Source organism: Mesocricetus auratus, unplaced genomic scaffold, assembly GCF_017639785.1.
Source record: "Mesocricetus auratus isolate SY011 unplaced genomic scaffold, BCM_Maur_2.0 Super-Scaffold_100031, whole genome shotgun sequence".
Classification (NCBI taxonomy): Eukaryota; Metazoa; Chordata; class Mammalia; order Rodentia; family Cricetidae; genus Mesocricetus; species Mesocricetus auratus.
The window spans coordinates 4,673,682-4,694,120 of record NW_024429212.1 but is presented as its reverse complement, the minus strand read 5'-3'; the positions used below and the strand labels follow the sequence as shown (position 1 = coordinate 4,694,120).

The following is a 20,439-nucleotide window of genomic DNA, read 5'->3' as shown; positions in this document are numbered from 1 at the left end:
ATAAAACACTGATTGGCCAGACAGGAAGCTAGGCGGGGCTAGTAGAGTGGAGAATTCTGGGAAAGGTAGGCAGGAGAGCCTGCCAGAGTCAGTCACCATGTAGCAGGCAAAGGAGTTGCAGGTCCAGCATTCTCAGGTAAGCCAAGACTATGTGGAAATACATAGATTGGTAGTTATGGGTTAATAATTAAGACTGAGCTAGCCAATAAGAAGCCCTAGTCATTGGCCAACAGGTTAATAACTAATATAGCGTCTGTGTGTTTATTTGGGGCAAAACGGCTGTGGAAACCTACTGTAACACACACATAAATAGAAACACATGCATATGTGTAACACATATATACATATATGCATATGGTTTTATTTTTTATATTTCTTTATATTCATATTTTTATATGCATACGGCTTTATTTATTTGGTAGTGGCTGAGACTGAATCACAGACTCCTACACAGCAGGTAAGCAAACATTCTACCACTGAGCCACATCCCAGACATACATTTTGTTTGTTGAGACAAGGTCTCGTGTATTACAGGCTTGTCATGAACTTGCTACTTGGCAAGGATGACTTTAAACTCCTGATCCTCCTGACTCAGTCTCCCACATGCTGGGCTTATAGATCTGCACCACCACACTCAACTCCACACCTGTCACATGAGGAAGCAGAGAAACCACAGGGCTTCACTGTGCTCAAGTCAGAAGTGGAAGGAAGACCTGGGCTGCGTGCCACCCATGCAAGAGTTCTGTGTAATCCTCTCTTCAGGGAGACTGATTGCTAATAAAGTGAACACACTGGGTGGCTTGAGACAGTAACATTCTCTTCCAGTGCTGGAGGCCAGAATTCTGGGGCCAAATCATGGGCTGGGTCTTGTTGTCCTTGGATGCTCAGGGGAAGGATCATCTGTGCCTCACTCCTGCCCACTGTTCTGTGGCAGGTGACACAGCAGGATTGTCATCTTCACGGGACACACCCTCTTATCCTCAGATGTTCAGCCACCAGATACCCACTGTGTACTGAGCCCAGACTCCCAGTCTGGGAGTCATCAACGGGCATCAGCTGCATTTTAAAGGAACAGTGTGTTCCTCTGTAGCCGGAAACATAACCCCACAGAATGGATACATTTTCATGAAAAGAAGTTCATTTGGGGTCACAGTTCTGGTGAGATCATCAGAGAACAGCTTCCAAGGTGGCAATGTGCCCAGGCAGCTCAAGGGACCACTTGGAAGAAGCAGGGGGTCTTCCCTGGTCCTTCTCCTGTTCTCCCAAAGGGCAGCAGGAATCAGTCGGGAGCCTCCTTTCACTGCCATCTAAGCCTCGCCACTCCCTGAAAGCCCCATCTCTATGATCCAGAATATAAGCTTAAGTTTAGATTTCTACCCTCTTAGCACCACCTGATGGAGAGTGAAATAAAGCGTGGGACTCCCTGGGGACACCCAAACCACATCCAAATCACAGCAAAAGGAAGTGAGAACCAGAAACACGCAGCGTTCCCATAGAGACCTCTGGACTGGGTGCCAGGGTACAGAGCCTGTCGCCTCACACATGGTCATACTCTGTCATTCATACACCTTCACACCCCCTCACCCTCCCACGCCCCCACACCCCCTTACCCTCCCACACCCTCAAATGCACACACGTATTCTCACATCCTGGCATCAGTACATACTCATTCACACACTTAAAAACATCTTCAAACACAAGCTCAAAATCTCAGATGGACCTTTCTGACTGCAAAACTTCCTAAAGACTTCTCAGTACCTCACCTGTGGGCAAGGGTTTCGTGACCTTGAGATTGCAGCCTGTACTCCTAACATCTAATGGTTAAGAAGCACCTAGAGTCTAATAAAGATGACTGGACTGGTATTCATCGATGATGCCCCTGCCCTCCGCTGAGACCTTAGTCATGTGAATGGCTTTGGCATGTTGATCCTTTAAAGGGGGGGGGAGGGCTGGAGAGATGGCACAATGGTTAAGAGCACTGATTGCTCTTCCAGAGGACCCAGGTGTGATTCCCAGCACCCACACAGCAACTCACAACTGTCTGTAACTGCAGTTCCAGGGGATCTTATATTTGCTTATGGCATCTGAGGGCACCAGGCATGCAGATGTTACACAGATGTAGATGCATATGAAACGCATAAACTTAAAAAAGAATTTCAAAATGAATGGTTCAACAGTCTCAGCAAGCCGTGTGAGACACCCTTCCTACTCCAGTTGCCTAGGTACACACACTAGCTATGTGGGTGAAGTGCTCCTGGGAGACTGCAGCCTCACAGAACCCTGAGTTAATATATTCAGGAGAATGCAGATACACATGCAGAATCCAGAGTGCGCCATAGCTGATGGATAGCATGGTGTCTACTGTGTGTGGTACGGCTGACTGGGACAGGTGTGTGGCAGCCACTCCATGCCCCTCTACCCAATATCTAATTAGACAAGACAACAGAGGAAACCTGTACCGGCATGGCTCAGTCCAGAACTCCAGAGTTCCATCCCCAGCCATCAGAGCACAGGCTGCTCTCCTGTGCAGATCACAGAGGGGTCTTCTTGCCCACAGAACCTAGTGTCCACCCACCACTACTCAGGTCTGGTGACCAAGGATCATCCACCTAGACACTGGGGAATCTAAACTGCTACAGTCTAGCAGACCATTTAAAAACGTACCCAGAGTTTGCTTTTAGCACATTTGGCAAGGCAAGGGCACGGAGGACTATTGTGGTGAAAAGGAGTCCATTCACACAGAACTAGAAACAGGAGGGACACCACACCAAACAGGTCACAAGCTATACTCAGCCAGCCTAGATGCTAAAAAAAGTTGGCAAAGAATAGGAGCCTAAGAAGGCAGAAGGGGGTGGAGCTAGAGAGCTGGGGCAGGAGGCGGAGCTTGAGTCTCCCTGGTGGTAGAGCCTGATAGACAGGGCAGGTCTGGGTTAGTCCTGTGCCTACAGAAAGCCCCAAGTTATCTTCCCCTATCTGTGACCTGGGTGTGTAACCAGACTCCAAGATGTCTGAAGTCACACACACAACACAGCACGTTAAAGCTGCAACAAATGTACAAATGACACATGAACATAAATGGAAAATACTTCCTGGAGTTGTCAATGCTGTTTTCTTTTTTTTTTTTTACAAAGTAGTCACTGTTTCTTGGTGGCTATTAAGACAAACCATTTGTTAATTTCTGGAGAGGGGGGAAAAAAAAGCTAAAATATGTATTGACAAGAACTCTGTTGCCATGTGCTTAGAAATCAGCTAGTTGTGTGTATTGCTGGGGTGTATGGCTCTCCCTCTACACAGGAGTCTGGGTGCTCCCTTACCAACTGGGTCACATCTGCTTGGAAAGGCTGCTTGTCCACACAGGTCTGACAGGATGCTGGATCACTCGAGATCATGTCATAGTCTCTGCTTTGACCAGCTCCCACAACAGGTCTGACAACTGTGCTCCGGCTAAACCAATGCTATGAGGGCCAGCTGCGGGCAGGGCAGGTGATTGCATCCCTTGGTAACAACCTGCTTCCTATTAGACACCCTGTGATGCCCATTCATGTATGGTGACTTAGGCTTCATTCCTGATGAAGCCCTGCCTACAAAGCCATTATTAAAATTACCTTGCCTGTCTTGCTCTGTCAGCCTCCTCAGAGGCAGGAACTGCCCTGGTTCCCGGCAGCTGGGAGGATTTCTGGAGCCTTGTCCCTTCACCTCCAATGGGATTGTCCAACATTTTGTTTCTTGGTTTGTCGGTGGCTTTGGTTCAGCTTGATTCCTCTGTTACAAATCTGAAGGCAAGGAAGGCGCCTGTGATAGAAAGGCGGAAAGAAAACCTTTAGGTAAGTTTTCCGTTTGGAAATTAACAGGAAGAAAGTGTGTGTTAGTGCTGCATGACTTTAGGCTGCTCCCTGCTCACTCCCTCTAGAAAAACCAAGAGATACTTTGGTGGAGGGGAGTTCATTCAAGTCCAATCTTGACATGAGGTTGGGTTTTCTGTCTCAAATCCCATGTAGGTGGACAGTCGGGAGGTTAGCTAGGTATTGAGTGCTTTTATTGAAATGTGGGTGGGAAACTGAGCCCGTTCTATGAAGCCTTTATCCTGTCTTTTTCTTTGACTATCAAGTTGACCCACACCTCTTGAGTTGGTGCTTCTATTTTTCCATTTAGACTCATTATCTTTTTCTAAGTCGAGCTTTTCAGATGGATCAGGTGTTATATATTTATAGACACTGCTTTCTTTAGAATATAGACTACCACGTGAAAATGGACAAATGGATGGGCTGCTAAAAGTTTGGGGAAGCCTAAGGGAAAACAGTCCTGAGATAAGAGGTCAGCTGTTTGATCTGAAGATCACTTGAGAATCTAAGCCAACTTCACCCGCCAAGCACTATTCATTTGAGTTCTGATTTTACCAGTAGCCATTAAACAGTAGGTAAGCATCTTAGCTACTTTATTTCAATCTAAGTTGTTGTAGTATTTCCTGTAGGATTCCTAATTTCCAGGGCCTCTCTTACTGTTTCTTGTAACAGGGGAGTCATATTGCAATTTACTAAATGTTTTTATATGCCCTTATATTTGATTCATGTCACATCACATTTTGTGTTGGCCAGAAGGGGAGGCTAGCTCTGAGTCTGTTAAGTTGTTCCTAAAATAGTAACTGGAATAAAAAAGCTAATCAAAGTGGTTATACAAAGGTGTTAACATGAAGTTGTCCCAAGTCTGATAAGATGGAATGCTCCTGTAGTTTCAGCAACAGGCACAAGAATTTATGGAGCTCAGGAGTTTGAAACCAGCCTGGACAACATAGTGAAACCCTGTCTTTGGAAAAAGAAAATAACGTTATTTTCCTGTGGCTGGAAATGTGGTTGAAAGTGTTTGCCTAGCTTCAAGAAAACTTGGGTAAATCTCTCAGCATCATGGAAGGAGGGACAGAGAAAGGAGGAGGAAAGAGAAAACAAAGATAAGGAAACAGTTGGTGAAGAAAAGAGGAGGAGAGAGAAAAATCAAAGAAAGAAGAAAAATTTTGCCTAAACCCCTGTAAGTCTGGCTGAGGAGTTGGCTCAGTCAGTAAAGAGCCTTCGTTACAAATGTGTGGATGGAGTCTGGGTCCTAGCACCCATGTTAAAACCAGCTGTGGTGGCACATACCCCATAATCTCAGCAATAATGGCATGGGAAGATGAGCCACTCACTGGGCAGCTAGCCTGGTCTATGTAGCAAACTTCCAGGGCAAGGAGAATCAGTTTCAAATGCAAGGTGGAAAGCTATGAATCCCACTGGTCAAGAATAAGACTGCTACCACAGTTTCAAGCCACACTTAAAGCAAGCCATAATTAAATACTGGCCAGGTGGATGGACTGTGGCTGGGTCCGTGTCTGGATTTCCAGAAAATGACCCCAAGTCACAATTTACAGCCATTTAAGAATTTCCCATCAGGTCCAATCAGGGGCAAGCATACATCCTGACACATTTCCTGTCTGTGAATCTCCCTCCCACATGTGATCAAGCACATCCACATGTGGTACAGATGGGTCAAACAAGCTTGTTTAGGGGAATGAGAAACACGTGGCCTGTTATGCCTTCAGCATTTCAGAAACTATCTCTCCTTGGGCAAGGGGCTTGCAGATCAGAGGCATTATTGTTTCGTGGATCTCTATAGCATAGTAATTACTTCAAATATAACTCTGGTTCTCACAAGGCATCTTAGGATCAATGACACTCTCAATGTTGTCCTCTGGCCCCCATATCTACACTTTGTATAAGAAGGCAAGCATCCCCTCCCACACACACGGGGAGGGGATATCAAAACCAAAAAGCAACATCAACAAAACCTGTGTCACCTGACTCCCAGTCCTGGTTGGCATCCTCCTAGGAAGTGTAGCACAGACTATTGTGGGATGGTGAAAAGCCCACTGGGAACAGGGCACCTTTCCCCATAGTTCTTTCCTAGATCGTTACATACCCCTAATGGCTCCCCCTGAAGCATGGTTCCCACTGGAATTCCCACTGGAGCACAGTGTCTTCCACTAAAGGTTCCCTCTGGAGCTGTCACCCCTGACCCCACGATTCCTACTATAACGGCAAGGTCCACTCAAGGTTGTTATGGAATTGTAGTATTGAGCTTCTTTCCTGGATGTGGCTTTTTACCCTCCATGATGGCAACATTCAATACAGATAACTTCTGTGGGAATTGACTTCCTAACATAGGGCCTCTGGGCCTTCTCCCCTCCTGGGGCCAGAACCACCCTACCTCCAAAGTTGTAAAAATCAGAAAGAGAAAAATAAAAGTCCCTAGATATGGACACATGTATAATATAAGTTTTTTCTCTCTTGGGGAACCCACTACCCAGCTCCCAAATGAATCACACATGAAGGCTTATTCCCAGGTATGAACGACCAGCCTTACCTTGACTTGTTTCCAGCCAGCTTTTCTTAACTTAAACCATCCCATCTACTTTTTGCCTCTGGTGTTTTTCTATTCTCTGCATGTCTTTCTCCTTGGATTACTGTGTAGCTGGGTGGCTGACCCCTGACGGCCTCCTCTCCTTGTTCTTGCTCTTTCTCTCTCCCTGGTTTCTCCTTCTGTTTATCCTCTCTGCCCGCCAGCCCTGCCCATGCTTGCTCCCGCTTTGCTATTGGCCGTTCAGCTCTTCATGAGGACCACCAGGTGTTTTAGACAAGCAAAGAACCACAGCTTCACCAAGTTAAACAAATGAGGCATAAACAAAAGTCACACCCCTTAAAATAATTTTTTTTTTTTTTGGTTTTACGAGACAAGGTTTCTCTGTATTGTTTTGGAGGCTATCGGTCCAGCCCGGCCTCGAACTCACAGAGATCCGCCTGCCTCTGCCTCCCGAGTGCTGGGATTAAAGGCGTGCGCCACCACCGCCTGGCTCTAAAATAATATTCTACAGTATACATGTCCCCATAGGAGTAAGTCACCCAGATTAAAGCTCTGCATGTGCTCATGTCACTGTCACGATACCTTTATGACCATTAACTTCCTACTTCCTGTCCTGCTCTCACTGTCGAGACCCGCAAGCCCGTAATCACAGGGTTGGCTCAGGAAGGCACTGGTGCTACAAGATCGCTTCACCAGTAACTCCTTGCCTAAAGATCCATTCCTGAGTGCAGGCATTCTGCCTTGTGGCTCAGAACTCAGCAGGTTTCCAGAAGGTAATGATTTTAGGTACAGAAACAGTGCATGTTCATATCAGCTGGAAGGCTCTGGAAAGCTACGCTTCCCTATGATGGTTTTTGTTGTTTTGTCTTGTGTTTTGAAAGGAGCTTTAATTTTGCAATTGTCAGCCAGGCAATGGTGGTGCATAACTTTAATCCCAGCACTGGGGAGGTAGAGGCTGGAGGATTTCTGAGAGTGTAGTAAAATTGACCCAAGGTCAGCCTGATCTACAAAGTCAGTCTAGGAAAGCCAGAGTTACTCGAAGAAACATTGTGTCAAAAAACCAAAATGAAGTTCAAAATTTTCAATGGTCAAAGAAAAAATTAGGAATAACCAGCCAGGTTTTCCCCAGAGGCCCGTTATAAAAAAAAATAGTGGTGTAAGCCTTTATTCCCAACATGTGGGAGGCAGAGGCAGATGATCTCTGTGAGTTCGAGGACAGCTAGGACTGGTACACAGAGAAACCCTGTCTAGGAAAAGAAAAGAAAAATGCTGTCACATAGGTTTAAGCTTGGGTGTACTTACTAAAAAGACAGCACATAGCCAAGACCAATAGCTTTTCCCTTAGTAAATGAAGTCATACTATAGTTTTGGGGAACAATGAACAGGACTGCTGCCTGACAAAGTGAGAACACAGGTCACAAGGGAGGAAGAAGTATTTACTAGGACATAGGGAGTTAGGACATTTGCTTGACTGTGGGCAAAGTTCAAAGTCTTGTCTGTGAAATGCTGGAAAATCTCTAGATTTACGACTGGGAGAGGAGCTATGTTAAATTCAAAGATCACTCATGTTTATGCCTTAAGTACGGCTTGTTGCTAGTTTAACATTCTTGTTTGCAATAGTTCTACTAAAAAAGAATATTGTCATCGTGTGTTTCACTCTTTTTTAGCAGCCTACCACCCAGCTCCCAAATAATCACACACAGAGGCTTATTTTTAGTTATGAACGCCCAGCCTTAGCTTGGCTCATATCTTGCCAACTTTTCTTAATTTAAATTATCCTGTCTACTTTGATCTCAGGGTTTTTTTTTTACCTTTCTCTGTTCCTGTACACCTTTTCTTTCCTTCTTACTCTGTGCCTGGCAGGGTGATTGAGTGGTTAGCTCCCGAAGTCCTCCTTCCCCTCTCGTTCCCAGATCCTAGATCTTCTCTCTCCCACACTTCTCATATTTATCCTTTCTGCCTGACAGTCCCTCTGTTTCTCTCTTCTGCCTTGCTATTGGCTGTCCAGCTCTTTATTAGGACCATCAGGTGTTTTAGAAGTAGCACAGCTTCACTGAGTTAAACAAATGCAACATAAGCAAAAGTCACACACTTTAAAATAATATTACCCAATATATTGTGCCAGGTGTGTGGCTCACGCCCTTAATCCCAGCACTCGGGAGGCAGAGGCAAGAGGATCTGTGAGTTCAAGACCAGCCTAGCTTACAATGCAAGCTCCAGGACAGCCAGGACTGTGAAACCCGGTCTTGAAAAAACAAAACAAACAAATAAAATAAAAAGGAATATTGCACAGGAATTTTGCAGGCAGTCTTCACAGTGAATTCACTCAGACTCTGGGTGAGGGACTCCTTTCCCTTCCCATAGCTTCTTGATTTTCCCTGCTTTTCTATTCTGCCTCGATTATCCATTTTTAAGGGCATTCTTCCTTGTAAAGATGCAAGTTCACAGCCGGTTTGTCCCTACAGACAGCATGCATTATCCTGCACTAAAAGACAAGGAACAAGCACATTGCATATGTGGAGGACAAGGAGAGGCCCTTGCAGATAACAGGCCCTATGGGTTAGATTTTTGTCTCTTGTTCTTGTCACTGCTATTGCCTCTGGGAAATGACTCCATGGTTCCAAGCCTAGGAATTTCTCTTCCTCTCTCACCCAGAGACACAGCCCTTTGAGAACTCTATTGTGTTTGAGCCCAGAAGCAAGAATTAGATAGAAGATTTTATTCTTTGAGATTATAATATAATTACAGCATTGTTCTCTTCTTCCCTTTCCTCCCCATAGGCTCCTCCTTTCTCTCCTTCAAATTCTTGGCAAGAGACTTATTACCCACCTATTAATGCATTGTAAGGGAAGTCTTTTCCTTTTTATTATTTTATTTGGGCATATTCCTGAGCATGGCATACCAGACGTGGACACCTAGGACTCACGTGGTAGCAGGAAATCTTGAAACAATGAAACGCTGCATGAGTGCATTCTGCTTCCACCTCAGAAACTGCGTGTTAAACTGTCCCTCACCACCGCCTCCTTTAACCATTCCAATTTGCCTTCTTCAAATGGCCCATGGCACAACATCTGAGGGCGGCAGCCGGGAGAGTCAGTCAAGGAGCACCAGGTTTCTTCCTATGGAATGTTTGTCATGGTGCCCGGGGCAGGCAACTGTAACATCTGAACGGCTGAGGGAGCAGCCTGGCACTTGACCCACAGGAAGCCTAATGAGTGTTTGGAGGAAGCATCCATCCTGGCCAGATGAAAGGAGTGGCTGGGATGTAACCCTGCAGGTGAGGACAGCAGGGACAGCAGTCACACACGGATTGTTTTGTTTGAAAACTCGGTGACCCAGGCTGCCCTTAAATTCAATACATGGCTAAGGATGAGCTTAGCTCCTGACCTTCCCATCTCCACCCCCCAAAGGGCCAGGATTACAAAAATAATGCCGACACACCCAGCTTGCTTTTTGTTGTTGTTTTGTAATGTAGCTCAGTGCTGTTTTACAACAGTAAAGTGGGGAGACACAGACAGCTCAGGGGTGCCATCAATATTAATAAAACATGGGGGCACAGAATATGAAAATTGAATGTCAATGTAAATCTTCCTCCGAAACAGACGATTCAATGGCACTTCCAAAGGAACCTTTATGTACAAGTCACAGGGACATAGGACTCAAGGCACAGTTCATTGGCCATTTTATCCATCTTGCATGTGATGTTTCCCAAAGTTTCTTTTGCAGGTGGCCTATTTTTTTTGTGTTTTTTTGTTTGTTTGTTTTGTTTTTTACGAGACAGAGTTTCTCTGTATTGTTTTGGAGGCTGTCAGTCCAGCCCGGCCTCGAACTCACAGAGATCCGCCTGCCTCTGCCTCCCGAGGGCTGGGATTAAAGGCGTGTGCCACCACCACCCGGCTGCAGGTGGCTTATTTACTGTGTTGGAATTCCTGGGTGTTCAGAGACAAAATCAGAACCAGGAGGGTGGGGTATTACAGGAGTTCACTCCTTTTAGAGTATTTTCTAACTAGCTATCCTGCCTTGAGATAAGGTGTGATACAATCTAGGGTAGTGCGAGCTAAGTGTCCCCTCTGGATAAGAGATAGGAATTTGAAAACACCTGACTAACTGACATTGCACAAGCCAGTTGTGGCACTCGAGAGCCTCCTGCTATGCTAGGGGACTTCAAATTCTCCAAGCGCTGGCCATCTGCTCAGAGAGAGGGGACCAATTCTGCTCCACCCACTGCTATCTTTCGTGCCCCAACAACAGGTCATTGGTAGGTGCATGGCATGGGTAAACTGGGTCAGGGGGTCTTTGACCTTCCCGTAATGCTGGCTCTAGGGATCCAGGGTCAACTAGCTTCGGCTCTTGGCAGGAACACCTGGCAGCTCCTCACCGTCCTTAACTTTGGGGCAGAAACCACTGTTGAGGAAGGAGCCTGGTGCCACCGTCTGGGAACAGTGATGTTGTAGCAAGGGACGCGGTCTGGTTCATTTAACCCTCCCAAGCACAATATGCTGGCTCCAACCAGTCGCCCCGAGCTCCAAGTGCTGGCCCACAACTGAGCGACACCAAAGGGAGACATAGGCTTGCCTTCCACCTCTGTGCTGGGACTTCAGGCCCAAGGGACACCGGGTGATGGGTGGGGTATACGTGGGGATTGTCTTGGGGACAGGTCCACGCAGAAAAATGGGGGGTCGTGTAGGGTCTCAGTTGAGTGTTCTTGAAAAATTCCCCCCACGGATTCCTCCCTACCCTTCTTCAGGGTTCCAGCTCCAGCTTGAGTCACACCAAATCCAGCATAGCTGGCTGCACAAAGCTAGGCCGGCTCCAGCCGCCCCCGCGGCGCTGGGTGGTACGGCTCGCACCCCTGCGCCTGCCTTGGTAGTGTCCCCCGGGGGCGGGGCCTGGGCTTGTTGTCCGCAGTGGCCCGCGGTGCGCGTGCGCCGCGCTCAGTGTTTGCTCAGCTCGCGACAGTGTCGTGGGTGATTCTCCGGCGGTAAGGGCGGGACGGACCGAAAGCTCGGCGCCAGCTGAGGCGGGGACACAGGTGGGCGTGGGGTCCTGGTGTCCAGTGCCACCCACCGGCCGGTGTCCTGTCTGGCTCGTGTCACTGGGCGTGTCCACGGCGCGGCTGCTCCTGGGACGCCGAGTTTGAGCAGCTGATGGGCTAAGAGGCGGCGCCCACCCACCCCCATTCTGCTCACCTGGATGCAGGTGAGTGAGGCGTGGAGGGCGCCCTGTGTACGCCCGCTTGCAGTGGGGCTGCCATTGCCTAGCCGCTCGAGGAAGAGGCATTGCTTTGGGCTTGGCTCCCAGGTCATGAGGCCAGCGGGGCGCCAGTGGACGGGCCAGACTGGGGCACAAGACAACACGGTACGATGAGGAGCATCAATGGGACGGACCAGTCTCCGGTGAAGCAGGACAGGACACGGGGCTAGGTCAGCATGATGCTAGGGGACAGGGGCTTCGGCAGGAATCATCATGGGGCCAGAGGAGGAAAGGTTGGTGTCAGCCTGTAGGGAAGGGGGTGGAGGACTAGAACACCTAGCTGGAGTCAGCACACGAGGGAGATAACAGGTCCTGGGGCTGGGGTGCCGTTTCAGATAAGGACTGGGTGGAACTCTGCACGGTTGTGGGCGCCTGGGGCCTTTTAGAAGGCTCTAAGAGCCTGTCGGAATGACTGGAAGCTGGTGGCAGTTGCTAAGTACTGTTTGGATCTGTCGCTGTTCATTTGTCTTACCTTGTTTATATATGCAATCTGTAGCTCTACACTGGATTTGTTTCCGTGTTTTTTTTTTTTTCTTAGACTTTTCAGTGAGCATTTGGAAAAGGTTAAGGAAACCTCAGATACTGTGAAAATATGAGATGCCTCCACACCCACTGGGCCTTCCATCGGCTCTAGTAGACCTGCCCTAGCCTTCCTGCTCTAGTTGTACTGGAAACAACACTTACAGTAAATCCAGGCCTCCCTTCCAGGCTGCAAGAAAGTTCGCCCAGGACAGTTACCCTGACATACTCTGCACAGAATGTCTTGGATAAAGGCAAACTGGAGAACCCTGTTAGGACAAGGCATACCTAAATGAACACACGTCCTAGTTATGTGTCCCCTAGGCAACTGAGAATCACACGGAAGAGGATTAGTGAGGGGGATTTAGCTGATGGTGTTGCTGAAGGCAAAGGAACGGTAAACAGCTTACATGCATTTATCCTTTTTATTTTAATAAAAAGGAAATGTTTTTATCTGGGGAAAGACTGACTCAGCATGTGCCAGAGGCTCGTGGTGTTGCTTAGAGCTTGCTTGAAGGATAACGAGGTTTCGTTTCCCCGTTTTCAGGCTTCTGATTTTCAATTTTGTGTAAGCGTGTATTGCTTTTGATGTTGGGAAAGTATTTTGACCAAACACCTGTGTGTGATTCTGAACTGTGTTAGCCTGTGGGCATGTCCTATTGATCGTGTCAAGAGGAGAGTGACAGCCAGTGTGGAAAGGAAAGCGCAAAGGGAAGGCTTCTGCAGCGAGTGACCCCAAGTGCTGCGTGAGCTAAGACGTGTGCGTTAGACACAGAACTGTCGAGTGTTCTGGGGTGCAGTGAAACCGTAGCCTTTCGGGCCGTGGCCGATCCTCTTCCCCCACCGTGGGAAGAGAAATCAAGGAAGCTTACAGAGGCGACATCTGGCTGGAGATTATGAAGCAACCAGATTCGCTCTGTTAGTGGTAAATGGTGTGGATCTGATGGTTGAGTGAAAACCAGAAATGCAAGGACAACAGGACTGCTCCTAGGTATGGAGGAGGAGGAGGAGGAGGGTTATTGTAGATACCAGGGAGAGCAGAGGCACCTGGGAGAGTCCGGAGCGAATGCGATGCTCAGCCCAGACCGTGTGAGGGGAGGGGAGAGAGGAGAGCCGGACACCAGTAGACCAAGAGACCAAAAAGGCAAAAAGAGCGGTGTAACCAAAATGGCTGGGTTATACAGGGAAGAGCAGCCCAGCCTCTGGGCTGGAGAAGTTTAGGATGGTGGGGGGGTGAGGTATGCCAGCCAGGAGGACCCCCATAACATGTAGGGGGCTGAAGGATGCTGGGAGAAGCTAGCAGCAAGTGTGAGCTTTGATACCTTAATAGGTCCCCTTGTCCCAGGGTTTGAGACCTAACCATGGTATACTTTCTGGGTGGTGTTCTAACGAAAACACGCAACCACTAATCCCTCTGTGGAAGTTTCAAGTTTGGGGTTCTTTATCCTAACTAAACACAAAAATTCCGGTATTCCTAGCAGTCTGGAGGAACTCAGGGATGCCAACCAAAAGGCTGGAGGATTCCACGGATGCCGAATCTAAGGTCCTGGTGATGTGGCCCTCTGGTCACATTGCAGCATGGAGCTGACACTCGTTTATTTATATACGCTTGAGATTTCGTGTTTAAAAGGCACAGTTCAGTGCACATAGAGCTCAGACCACTGACCGTAGTAGAGTGAGATGGGCTTTGGGGGCCCCCACCCCCAGGGAGCACAGAATTGGTGAGTTGCAGTGGGCTGCGGACTGAGGCTAGTGGTAGCCCTTGCTAGTTCCTTCTGCCTTCCTTTGGCTCCTCCTCCGTGGAGATTGAGGGCTGACTGTTAACTGTGCAGTTTAGGCTGCAAGAAGTCCTCACGCTGCGCTTGTGTGAAGCAAGCATGCAGAAGGGGAATGGTTGTGACCTTAGTGTCCCTTTTTTGCCTTTCTAATGCGAGAGGGATGTGGTCAGTTCGAGGAGCAGAAATAGATGCAAAAGGAGAACTGAGTTGATCCCATGCGCATCTGAGCTGCCTACTAGGCGCAGCTGTGACCCTGTAGAGGGACCAGAAGGGCTCTCTAGGTCTCCTGGAGGGTTGACCAGCTGGATCCCAACACCAGACAGGCGAACCTGGCCTGATACTCTCATAGCTGAGGGCTTGAAGTTTTCCTTGCTGCTGTCTCTCCCCAGATGAAGGGTGCCGATTGGCCCTGTTAGTTGCTAAGACAACACAGGCTTCCCTGAGCTTTGTGCAAGGTGCTTTATGGAAACATGCATCGCAGGGGGTCCGAGCACAGGACCAGCCTGGGGAAGTGGTGATGGGGGTTGAAGTGTGGTGTGTGTTCTGGTGTGTAAGTCATCGTTTCTGTAACTGCCCGGCAACTGTTCTGGAATGGCCAGGAAGTCTCCACCTCCTCTGTGTCAGTGACTGATGTGGAGTGCTTTCTCTAGATGCCTTGGCTCCCAAAGGTGCCTTGGAGAAAGAGACTAACTAGGTGGATGCTCCCGACACAGGGGGTGCCGCACACTCTGCTGGCCTGTATTTCCAGGTCAGCCACCATGCTCTGCTGGAGCCAAGAGAACCCACTCAGCCCGGCCATCTGATCTTTGGCCCCGCTGATCTTGATGCTCTGGGGTTCCTCCTGCTCTGACTAAACCAGTATTCGTGTCCCTTGATTCAGGAAGTGGTCCTAGTAGAGATTTCCAGAGTTGGGAGTCCACCCGGGTCAGGCCCCATAGAAGCCGGCATCTTGGCCACTGGTATGGTGATGCAATCCCAGCAAAATGGGAACTTGCGTCCAGTCTCATGACTTGGGGACAAGTGCGAGGTGGGGGCCCTTTTTACTCCAGACCCAGGAAGAAACATCTGCCTTCCTTCCCAGCTCTGTACTAGACTTTAATGTGCCTGGATTAGAAGGTGTAAGGTACTCAGGAAGTACTCAGGTGTGCGTGTGCATGCATGCACGCACGCGCAAGTGTGCGCCAGTGCAGCAGTGGGGATCACGGGTTCAAAGCCAGCTTCGTTCTCCGAAAAAAAAAAAGAACAACAACAACAAAAAAATGCAGAGCCATACCAAGGCCAGGAGCCCCAGCCCTGTGGGGGCCATGTTAAGTTTCATTTGAGGAAGAGTAACTTTTGGAGTTCTTGGAAATGTGAAATAAGCTAGTGTTGCTGCATGCTGAGACATGAGCCACAGGTGTAGGCCGTGCACAGAACAGCCCCTGGGTTGTCATCTCCAGAGACTGTTTCCATGGGACAGGAAACACATCAGGGGACAGTGACACAGGCTCCTGGAATTTTGGGGAATACATGGGTATGCGAGTCGTGGCCACACAGCTGCGTCCTGTGTTATATAAAGCTAGGGGAAAACCAGCGCTTGGGGGTGTTGTCCTTGGTTATAGCGCCACTGCCAAGTGGCTACAGGTTCCTTTGTCCTTTGGGGTAGGTCCTGGCACTCAAGCTCACGAGCCGCGTGCCCTGCTTCCTGTGGCTGCGGAGTGAGTGAATTAGTGTAGGAAGCATAGTACTCTGCCACTCCGCCCTGCCATGTTCTGCCTCCGTTTCCCAAAGTGTGTCTCTGGGGGAGCACTCTGCTCCCGAGGAAGTAGGGTCAGAGTTTGTCCCGCGCACTGTGGGACTGGTCTTCTGTGACTGCTAAGCTGCTTCTGGAAGTAAAAGGCCCATCAGGATTTCCTCCAGGCGTGTGACACTCTCACTTTTCCAGTGTCACAAAGTAGATCCAGTGTAGGCACCTGTTACCATTCACACACAGTTTAGAATCCCATGCGTTCAGCAAGTGTCTCATGTGTGCCGGCCGCTGTACCAGGCAGCAGGGTTCTAAAGATGGACAGGTTGGGCTTCTACCTCCCTGCTGGTGCGATGCAGGCTGGGGCCGAATACCAGACTGTAGCTCAGGCTTGGTTCCGGAGGGCATGCGAGTTTGTGGGAAGGGCATTTGGCCCAGTGTGTGGTGCTTCTCCGCAGACTAGAAAGCATCTGAAGCAAATGGATCTAAGCTGGCTGGTCGGGGTCGGGGCCAGGGCAGGGCATCTGCAGAGAAGTCAGAACCCAGAGCTTGAGCTCTAAGGCATGGAGCAAGGTGTGGGAGAGTTTGAGGTTGGGGCCCAGGAAGGGAAGCAGTCATACCCAAACACTGCAAGATTTGGGCAGTGGTTCAGACTTCTCCTGGAAGCTCTGCTGGAGACTTCACGGAGGAACTGCAGCCATGAAGAACACCGTATTACAGGGCAGGCTCTTCGTGTGAGTTGTAAAAGTAACAGCTCATTTCGGGAAGTGAACTCTTAGGATGTTCCAGATTAGGGAACCTCAACCTGTACCACACACCAGACCTTACTTCAGGCCCGTAGCAACCGCTAGTCCCCAGGGCTCATAGTCTGCGTGTCTCTTGGGGAAACCGAGTCCCAGAAATGACAGGAGTAGGTAGGACCCAGTAGGTGTTCCTAGCCCCATGTCCATGGATTTGGCAGAGATTGACACATGGTGTTTTGATGAACAGCTTTTCCAAGCAAGGAACATGAAGGAAACATTCTTACCTCAGAATCTAGAGGTAAAAGACCTCAACAGAGTGTATCCCAGTGTTAGCTACTGTTTGGCCTCCGGATTATGTAGTTCATGACCAGATTGCTATAAAAAAAAAAAAAAAAGACTGAGACTAGAGTTCTGTGGGAAGAGCATAGCCCGAGTCAGAACGCGTCTGCCTCCCTCTGTGGCTGAGCATCTCAGAGCCATCTTATTTCCTTCTCCTGTGTTGTCTGTTGGTCTCTTGCAGAGTTTATGTATCTTTGAAAACATAAGAGTGAGGTAGAGAGTTTCAGACATGGTGGGGGGTGGGTAGACTGTTTGGGGGAGGGAGGCGGTAGTGTTTCTTGCTTTCCCGCTTCTTCTGAGTCAGCTCAAGATGAATTCTTTCTTCAGATTGAGGATGGATGCCCGAAGATCCTCGAGACAGCTTCACTGAAAGTGAGGAGCGGTGTCAGGCCCAGCTGTCCGGTGTTGGCCCCCGGGGGACACCCCTGACCATCCAGATTAGGATCATGACTCCTGTGAGCAACCATGGCATGGCAGAGAGCATTTTTGACTTGGACTATGCTTCCTGGAAGATTCGCTCGACCCTGGCGGTGGCTGGCTTTGTCTTCTACCTGGGCGTCTTTGTGGTCTGCCACCAGCTGTCATCCTCCCTGAATGCCACCTACCGCTCTCTGCTGGCCAAAGAGAAGGTCTTCTGGAACCTGGCAGCTACCCGTGCAGTCTTCGGTGTCCAGAGCACAGCTGCCGGCCTGTGGGCCCTGCTGGGGGACCCCGTGCTCCACGCCGACAAAGCTCTCGGGCAGCAGAACTGGTGCTGGTTTCACGTCACCACCGCCACCGGGTTCTTCTTCTTCGAGAACGTGGCCGTGCACCTGTCCAACCTGTTCTTCCGGACGTTCGACCTGTTCCTGGTTGCCCACCACCTCTTTGCCTTTCTGGGGTTTCTGGGTTCAGCCGTTAATCTCCGAGCTGGCCACTATCTGGCCATGACCACCTTGCTCTTGGAGATGAGCACACCCTTCACCTGCGTTTCCTGGATGCTCCTGAAGGTGGGTAGGGAGATGTGGGCAGGGCTGTGGCTGCCTGCAGAGCAGGGTGCCTTGCACGGTACCATGCTGGCCAGAGTGTTACCGGGACCTGCCGGGAGGCAGCTGTGCAGCCAGACATCACCTGGCTGAATTCCAGCTTCTCAAATTTAAGTCTCAGAGTTAAAAGAAAGACCAGTGACTCTTTAGATTCAGTCACTAGTGGTATGTGGCGTAGGAAGCATTATTGTTTCACTTCGATACTTAACGATACTTAAAATCTTCTGGAGAAGGCTGGGCGTTGATGGTGCACGCCTGTAATTCCAGCTCTTGGGAGGTAGAGGCAGGTGGATCTCTGAGTTCGAGGCCAGCCTGGTTTACAGAGCTAGTTCCAGGACAGGCTCCAAAGCAATATAGAGAAACCCTGTCTCCAAAACAAAACAAAACAAAAAATTGTTCTGGAGAGATCAATTTGTGATCCACTCATAAGGCCATCCCTTAAAAGTTTCCTTTAGCCTTTGGGGCGTGCCAGCATATGCGTGCATTTTTATAGCGTGTGAGAGCAACTCTCTTTCCTTTGTTGGGTTGCTGGATTCAGAAATTAGTTCCTGGTCCATTTGAAGGTGACATAACACAGCCTCGTAGTGAGCCTTGACTCAGGCGCCCATGGTCCTGCCTCAGAACAGTGGCCCACACCTTAGCTTCCTGGTTTCCAAATTCTGTACATGCAGGGTCGTGTCTCATCCTGGGAGGGGACATCTGGGATTGGTAGCCTGAGCAGACCCGAAGGATGCTGCCAGGAAGCAGCTGGGCTATGTGGGGTAGCCGGGCTGGGGTTTAAGTCCTTGGTAAGGCATCGAGGGCTGCTCAGCTTGGGCCACAACTGCAGAAACTCACTCTGTGCTCCTCGCACGTCCGTTTGAGCCTTCATCCAAGGCCCTCTGAGGGGAGGGCATTCTCTCCAAACTGTTGCAGGGCGTGTGCCCGTTGCTGCCAGATAATCAGGGCTGTTTGCTTTTATGATATGAGCTCATTCAAGATAGAAAGATTTGAGTGTTGCCTTAGGGAGTAGGAAGTGAGCAGAGCAGGCCGTACCGATGAGGTGCTGGCCCAGGCTCTTATCTGCCTTCAAAATTAAAGCCGGGAGAGCGGACGCTGACAAGAAGCCCTTTGCTTTGCACTGAGTTCGTGGTGGTGCTGAAGGGTCACATTCACCCTTTCACACACACGGCGTATTTACACCGTCTCTGTTCTGTCCGCAGGCCGGCTGGTCAGACTCGCTGTTCTGGAAGGTCAACCAGTGGCTCATGATCCACATGTTCCACTGCCGGATGATCCTCACCTACCACATGTGGTGGGTGTGTTTCCAGCACTGGGGCGCCCTGGTCGACAGCCTCTACCTGCCTCACTTTGCACTGTTCCTGTGCGGGCTGGCCCTGCTCACACTCGTCATTAACCCCTACTGGACACACAAAAAGACCCAGCAGCTTCTAAATCCCGTGGACTGGAACTTCGCCCGGTCCGAAACCAAGGGCAGCGGGCAAGAAAGGACCAATGGCCAAGTGCCTCAGAAAAAGAGGCTCTAGTGCCCGAGGACCAGGCAGCTCCACAGACTGTGACTCTTACAGAGGTCGTGAATGAGTTTAGATCTCGGTGAATACTAACTTGTTCTTTAGTATTAATTCTATAATAGCCACAGAGTATTGCAGGGACCTTGATTTGCCCGTAGGAGGTCTTTGCCATCATGGTCTTCTGATTCCCCTGGTGTGGCCTCAACCAAGCTGTGTCTGCCCGGCCAGGGTCAGGGAAGGAGCCATGGTGGCCAGGTTATGCAAGCTGCTAAGAATGCCAGCCTGGATACTTACTTGAAAGGACTGCATTAGGAAGGACCCCGTGTGGGTGTAGACGAATCAGCACACTCACAGCCTGCGTGCCTTATTTGGAAGTCATGTTCCTTTTCATTACAAAGAGTTGGCCTAAGAAAATAGGATTTGCTGATACTTGTGAAATGTCCCAGTATATGGAATTTTAAGCCTGTGGCACAGCAGCACCCTCTTGTGGCAAGTGACGGAAGGACATGGTTCTGGTAAAGGGTTTTTCTCAATTCCTGAGTGATCCTAAGAGTTTATCCACCCCTCCTGCATGGTATCTGGATCTTGGAGCTATTTCTGATTGACCAAAGAGGCTAGCCTCGCCCCAGTTCTGCTCTGTCAATTCCAAGGCAGGGCAGTGACTTTTCCGCTCTGGGTGTGACTGGGGTCCTGTACCCAGAGATGCTCTCCCTGAGTTGCCAGCGCCCAGAACAAACAGGCAGCTTGTCTGATGTGACTGTAGGCAACGGTTCCTACTGCACTGTTTGTGGGTGGGACGTCCGGACACCGGCTTTCAATGTTACTGACAGACACAGAAACTGTCCCCAAAAGTATACAATTAAAGTGCAGTTTATTTTTATCACAACTACCTTTGAAGTGGTGGTTGCTCTTGAAAATCATGTGTGACTTACGCCTGCCGTGGATCATGGGCCTCAGCGTGTTTTGAATACTAGTGCTTTTACTTTATCGGGATGTATGACACCTATTTATTTCATCCTACAAAAGTCTTTATTTTGTGTTCCTAAGAATTGTCAACTGAGAACCCCGTAGCTCCGATATCTGTTTTGCACAGGCACCCGCCTGGCAGATTTTAACCGGGCAGAAGTTTAATAAAGTTATAGCTGTTTACAGAACCCA

The 20,439-nt window shown here is 49.2% G+C and overlaps 1 protein-coding gene across 4 annotated transcripts; it reads left to right on the top strand.

The window, feature by feature from the left end:
- The first annotated feature begins 3,626 nt into the window (after positions 1-3,626).
- Cln8 (CLN8 transmembrane ER and ERGIC protein) lies at positions 3,627-20,439 on the top strand. 4 transcript variants are annotated; one of them, XM_040733477.1, is made up of 3 exons: positions 3,627-3,824; positions 17,073-17,734; positions 18,973-20,439. In XM_040733477.1, exons 2-3 carry the CDS (start codon positions 17,084-17,086, stop codon positions 19,294-19,296), a joined length of 975 nt encoding a protein of 324 aa, XP_040589411.1. In that variant the 5' UTR covers positions 3,627-3,824; positions 17,073-17,083; the 3' UTR covers positions 19,297-20,439. The 4 variants fall into 4 exon arrangements, with proteins under 4 accessions (XP_040589411.1, XP_005082665.1, XP_012977888.1 ...); XM_005082608.4 differs by lacking the exon at positions 3,627-3,824 and adding an exon at positions 11,307-11,586; XM_013122434.3 differs by lacking the exon at positions 3,627-3,824 and adding an exon at positions 11,612-11,745.